This window comes from Fukomys damarensis, unplaced genomic scaffold (assembly GCF_012274545.1).
Source record: "Fukomys damarensis isolate Sample0158 unplaced genomic scaffold, DMR_v1.0_HiC HiC_scaffold_23, whole genome shotgun sequence".
Taxonomy (NCBI): Eukaryota; Metazoa; Chordata; class Mammalia; order Rodentia; family Bathyergidae; genus Fukomys; species Fukomys damarensis.
The window spans coordinates 4,775,199-4,781,625 of record NW_022900935.1 but is presented as its reverse complement, the minus strand read 5'-3'; the positions used below and the strand labels follow the sequence as shown (position 1 = coordinate 4,781,625).

General features: G+C 51.1%; 1 protein-coding gene across 1 annotated transcript in view; it reads left to right on the top strand.

The window, feature by feature from the left end:
- Sh2d5 (SH2 domain containing 5) overlaps nt 1-4,087 on the top strand; it is a 5,361-nt gene extending 1,274 nt beyond the window's left edge. Inside the window, exons 2-4 of the mRNA XM_033767215.1 lie at nt 3-111; nt 1,272-1,431; nt 2,228-4,087. Of these exons, the coding sequence (XP_033623106.1) occupies nt 3-111; nt 1,272-1,431; nt 2,228-2,431 (473 nt within the window). The 3' untranslated portion in view covers nt 2,432-4,087. The remainder of the gene's footprint in view (nt 1-2; nt 112-1,271; nt 1,432-2,227) is intronic.
- The last annotated feature ends 2,340 nt before the right edge of the window (nt 4,088-6,427 follow it).

The following is a 6,427-nucleotide window of genomic DNA, read 5'->3' as shown; positions in this document are numbered from 1 at the left end:
AGACCCTGCTGCGTGGGAGGCATGGCCCCGAAGTCCTGCTGGCCCCCCGTGCCTGGTGGAGATCGAAGGCAGCCTGACAGAGAACATCTGGGCCTTTGCTGGTCTCTCTAGGTAGGAAGGGTCTGGCCTGGCCCGATGCCCAGTCCCCTGGGGTGGGCAGAGAAATGGGAGGACATCTCCAGAGCCCCATGTGTGTACCCCTGAGTGTGGGCAGAGTGCTCCCAGCCTCAGGGACCGCAGGCCAAGGACTTCCCCATCCTGGGCCTTAATTTCCCCAAATTTAAAATATGTAGAAGGGGACCCTCCTCACAGGCCATGGAGAGAGCACATGAGGTGATCAGGAAAGAGTCCTCAGGACTAACTAAGTGTCAGCTCTTTAGACCCCTCCTGATGGGATTTTGAAATTTCTGACAATTAGGGTCTTTTTTATTTTTATTATTTTCATTAAGTTTATGGGTACATTTTAGGTATACAATAAATACAGTTACATTCATCGTTGGGATCTTGTACCTTTACATGATGTATCTTGGTTCTTATTTTTTCCCCCATTTCCCTGCCCTCCTTTCATCCCCTAGGTCTTCTTTATTTTTAATTAAAAAAATCTTTTTTTTTTACTGTACTGGGGATTGAACACAGGGCATTCACACTGAGCTGCATTACCAGCTCTTTTAATTTTTTTAAAATTTGAGACAAGTTGCTAAATTGCCTGGGCTGAGCTCAAATTTGCCATCTTCCTGCCTCAGCCTTCCAGAGTGCTAGATGTGTGCAACCATGCCGGGCCTATAGGTCCCTTCAAGCTCCTAAGAATTTATTGCGCAGCCACCCTCTCCCTAGGTCGGGTGCTGTTGTTGTTGTGATTTTCCCCCCATTAAGTTTATTGGTACATTTAAAGCAAACAACACAGTTACATTCATCGTCGGGACCCTGTACCTGTACGTGATGCGTCTTGGTTCCTATTTTTCCCCACTCCGCTGCCCTCCCTTCACCCCCTCACCCTTCCCTGTTTACAAAGACTTTGCTCCCATGGTTTCCTCTTCTCACGTGTTTGCTTTTCCCTGACTTCCTTTCCCCTCCCCTTCCCACTTCCCCTTTGGCCGTTCCTTCTATTTCACACTCTCAGTTATATAGGTCGGGCCGCTGTTTTTAAGGTCATTTATTTAATCCCAGGCTGCCTCCATGCCTTTGGGCTGTTACATCCCGGCCCAGCCCGCAGTTTGAGGCTGACTCCAGGCTAGAGATCCTAATTTAAGCCTCTGCGGTTGGTGCCCCAGGACCTGTGCCCTGGCCCTGCTTCGGAGGGACGTGGTTGGTGCCTTTCTGCTGTGGTCTGAGCCTGGTACCAGCAGCCAGTGGTGTCTGTCTGTACGAACACGGTGTGGTGTGGTACCCCACCAGGTCTTCCGGAACCACCTGGGCCACTACTGCCTGGAGGTAAGAGCCCGAGAGCCTTGGAGGGAGGGGTCTGGCCCCTACCTGCCGTTGACCCCAGGCTTTGTCCTTCCTGTCCGTCTTCTTGTAAGGGCTGACTTACTGAGCTTGCCTACCCTGCTCCCGTTGGCCTCTCCGGCCTTACCTCTCACCCACCATCCATCCTGCTTCCACTGTCCTGCTCCTTCCTCGCTGGTCCTGGCCCACTGCCCCCCCCCATGCTCTGCTGGTTGCGTCTTGATCTGGAAGCTCATGGAAGACAAGTAGGCTGCCAGGTCTCCTGTTTAGAAGGGGCTTTTGGAGGGAGCCTCAAGTAGAGTCAGGCCTACATGACGCCTTACATTTTTATGAGTTCATCTCTTAAAGGTCTAGGCCGGGCATGGTGGCGCACGCCTATAATCCCAGCACTGGGGAGGCTGAGACAGGAGGATCGCTGTGAGTTCGAGACCAGCCTGGGCTACACAGTGAGTTCCAGGTCAGTCTCACTACATAAGTGAGACCCTGTCTCCAAAAAAAACAACAAACAAAGAAAAAGTCTTGCTTTTTGCACCCCTTAGTGCCGAGACCATTTTTAGCAGAGGAAGAAAGCACTTGAGCTCACATAGCCTGAGTCTCTAGTCAGGCTGAGACTCTGCCCAGGCGAGAGGAGAGAGGAGATGGTGTCTGGCTCAGCCTTGACAGCACATGTGACCTCTCTGAGCTCTGTTTCCTGCTTTTCAAAATGGGGGTGTGGTGAGGGTGGCTGGGGCCCTGGGTGAGCAGTGCGGTGGGCCTAAGGCTGAGAACCCTTCCTCCCCAGCACCTGCCAGCACAGTTCCCCAGCCTGGAGGCCCTAGTGGAGAACCACGCTGGGATAGAGCACAGCCTCTTCTGCCCCCTGGACATGGGCCGCCTGAACCCCATCTACGAGGGGCAGGACTGTGGGCCCGAGAGCAGGCCCCCCCGGAATCTGAGGCCCCTCAGCCACGCCAAGTCTGAGGCAGAGCTGCTGGGCCTGGGTTAGAAAGTGGGTCCTGATCACAGGCCAGCCTGGCCCTGGCTGTAGCCTCGGGAGCTGCTCCGCCCTTCTCACACCCCACCAGCCAGCTACCAGTTCATCGGTCTCTGCCCCCAGACCAGTCTTCCATCGCTTCACTGCCTGCTATGGAGCCGCCCTGAGGTTGGGTGTGTGGCTTGCTGAGATTCTAGGAGGAGCAGGTGGAGCTCCAGGCTTCCTGGAACTTCGGGGTGACTTCAGGGTGATCCTTGTCTTATTGGGTAACTTTGCTCCTTGCGCAGGAGCTTTTCATGGGGAGCTGTGCAACCCCCTTCTGAGAAGGCCAGGCTTTGGGCCCTGACTGAGAGCCTCCAGAGAGCTCCTGATAGGAAACCGGACCCATGTGGGAATGTGAGTCTGCCATCTGGGCTTATTCCCTCTGGCTCTTCACAGGGAGGGGCCAGTGCAGAGCTGCTCACCTAGCAGACCACATTGGTTTGGTAGGTTTGGTGGCTGCCTCGGAAAGCCACCTGATCCTGGTGTTCCCTTTGATATTGGCCTGGCCATGGTGTCAGGGGCCACCTGTCTCATCAGGTCAGTCCCATGGGGATGGGACAGAGCAGAGTCCCCAAAAGTAGAGCCCTGTCAGAGGGAGCTGGCCCTCAGCAGGCAGGGGAGAGCTGGGGAAGCCATTCTAGTGGAAGGAGGTGCCTGAAGGCACCTGATGAATCCATGCATCGCCTTTGTAAATTGCCTCGGCAGATAAATACAAATCTCAGCCAAGTTCATGTCAGATGAAGTTGTATTCCTGAGGTAAAGGCTGGGTTATGAGACCATCCTCTCTGCCGTCAGGGTGTGGGGTGTTCTGATCATTGCCTTGGAAGTGACAAACAGATTGCTGACTCTGGGGAGGGAGAGGGCAGCCCCAACGGGACTGAGGGAAGGCGGACATGCCTGATGTTCCTAGCCGCCACCACCAGGACATGGTCTTGGCTAGAGAATCTGTCACTCTTTTTGGTAGTGGGGGTCAAACACAGGTGACAACTACATCCCCAGCCCCCTGTCACTTTCTTTTGAATCGGGTGCCACAGGGTTACAAGAAATGTCTTTGGGGGGCTGTTTTTACTGGAAATATCGCACTGACTTCATTCTGAATATGAGTGGCCAGCTGGAGCCCACCCTTCCTGGGCTCTGTGAGCTCAGAGATTGCTGATCTCTGGGGGAGGCTCTGGCCTCCCTCTACTGGCAGGGACATGGGTTTGGGAAGTCCTGTACCTAGGATGACAGCACCTGAGACTTCAGGAAGCCTGTCCATTGGCCAGCACTTAGGCCAGGCTCACTCTTAGAGTTGCAGGGCCACTGTGGAATCGCTGTGTGGATATTCAGCCTGTTCACAATCCTCCTTGAGCGGCATTTGTTGATCATGTGTTACAAATAAGGCAAGAGGGCCTGGGATTTAGCTCAGTGGTTCCGGCACCTGCTTTGCAAGCTCAGGGACCTGAGTTTGATCCCTGGTACCAAAAAAACCCCAAACAAACAAAAAACAAATAAGGCAAGGGTGTGGACTCCCCATGTCTTAATGACAGACCACAGTTTTGTCTTTGTTCCAACTAGCACCACCTAGGGAGCCCAACTTTCCTCACTGTGTGGACTGTGAGACAAATAAAATGCATTTCTTCAGAATGTTGAGTGCAGACTTTTCCTTGAAAGGCATGGTCTTTATCCAGTTTGCTGGTGTGGCATTTGTTTACTAAACATAAAACATACCCTCACTCCTCTGGTGAACCAGGTGGATGAAATTGTATTCCTGGGGGCTGATAATGTCCTGAAGTGCTATGGAAGGACCTGGTAAGTGATGCACACAGAGATGCAGAAGAGAAATAAAATAACAAGGTTTATTTTGTCTACAAAAGGCCAATCGCACTAAGAGCAGTGCCAGTGATCAACCCTGTACTGGGTTACAGCTTCTTTTATAGGGTTTTACAGCCATGTTTTCATTCAGGTGGTTACATTTCAATCCTCAGTTTACTTTACTGATGTATAAATCACGGTCACAAGACAGTAAACTTTTAACCCAGACATAGCAATTCTTTATAGTTAGGGAGTTTACCTTTAGGATTCATCTAGCTATCTGTTCTATCCCACAGGAAGGGGGTGTTCAGGATCAGGAAAGCGAAGTTAAACAATGGTTCTTTTCATCTTGACACTTTTACAATCGTGTGGTTTACAAAAACTCGGAACTTGGGGTCTCAGTGTGCCCTGTTACCTCAGGATGAGGCCAAATGTCCCATTCTTTGGTTAATGCCTCTGGTGTCTGCTAATTTTGAACAAAACAAAGCAGATTGCTGTTAGAGGCAGCAGAGGTAATTCTACATTTTCCTAACATAGGTTTTGGATTATTTATAAAAGTTCTATCAGAAGGAATTGGATAGATTATATCAAATCCTATCCCTCTACTGCTTTAAGCCTGCACTGGGTATCTCCTATCGGAAAAAGATTCAAGACTGTGTGCTCTGGCAACTTGGGCTTGCTTTCTGCCTGTGCAACATGCCACAGGACCTTTGCACAGCCCAGGCACAACTCATCATCCTCCCCTTAGCCTGGTTAACTCCTCAGCTGTCATAGTGCAGCTCTAGTCAATCTCAGGATACCTGTACTGACTGCCTAGCCAGTGGTGGCCAAACCTATGACATTCATGCTGCAGCAGGCTGATTGTTAATCATTGAAAGCTCTAAATGGTTTGTCATCACTTGGCCTAGACCCAGGTTGCCTTTTTAGATGTTCTACAGAACTGGTTCTTTAGTTTGTACTTTTTTCTTTTATTGGACTCTCTAGGAATTTTTTTTTCCAGACCCAGGGATCAAACACATGACCTTGCACTTGCCAGGTAGGCATGGCACCACTTGAGCTAAATCCCCAGCCCACTAGGATTTTTGTTTTCAACATCAGTCCTCCTGCTAGACGATGGACTTGGGGAGGGCTGTCCTCTCAGAATCTGTCACAGTGCCTGGTGTGTTTCTACACAGAGAGGATTGATTTTAGAAGTGTGAGAGCTGCTCTTGTAGCTGGGGGATGTGCCTTTCCATCCAAAAGACTTTGGCTTCTAAAGTTTGTGGTGTGTTTGTTTGGTACCAGAGCTCCAACTCAGGCCCTTGCACTTGCAAGGCAGGTGAGGTGCCACTGAGCTAAATCCCCTAAAATATGCGTTTTAAGATACCTGCCCCCCCATCCTGGGGATCCAACCCAGGGGTGCTCCACCACTGAGCTACATTCCCCTTTTTATTTTGATAAGTATTTATGTTGCTCAGGCTGACCTCACACTTACGATCTTTTTGTCTCGGTCTAAAATATTAAGGTTCTTACAGCTGGGCGTGATGGTGTACACCCGTAATCCCAGCAATTCGTGGGCTGAAGCAGGAGTATCACCATGAGTTCGAGGCCAGACTGAACTATATAGCAAGACCCTGTTTCAAAAAAACAAACGCAATAAGAGCTCGGGATTTAGCTCAGTGGTGCCGCCTGCCCTAGAAGCACAAGGTCCTGTGTTTGATCCCCGGTATAAAATAAACAAGGACAAACAAACACAAAAACTCACAATCAATCAATCTTAAGGGTCAGGATAAAGGAGACTGGCATTAATTGTCCAGGTCGCTGTGGGCTGTGCACAGCCTTCCCTGAATCTACAGGGAGAAGCTCAAGGCCCTTGTCGCTCTTTGTATGCTTCTAACTTCGCAGGAGACCTCCCCTCCTGGTTTCTCCTTCAAGGTTCAGCGTGGACTCCCCAGCTGAGCCAGATGGGCAGACTGCAAAATTGCTGAGCTCTGAGCTGGGGAGTGGAGCCTGCTCTCTTGGATCTTCAGCCTCGCAGTGGGATAGCGCGTCCTACGTTCTAGGAGCAGCTCTGTGACGCCTAGTGCGTTGCCTGGTAACGGCGAAAGCCGCGACAGAGTGCGCTTGCGAACTGACGGTCCGGCGGCTCGGGGCTCAGGTCCTGCGGTGGCGGCCGTGCAGCGGACCCCCACT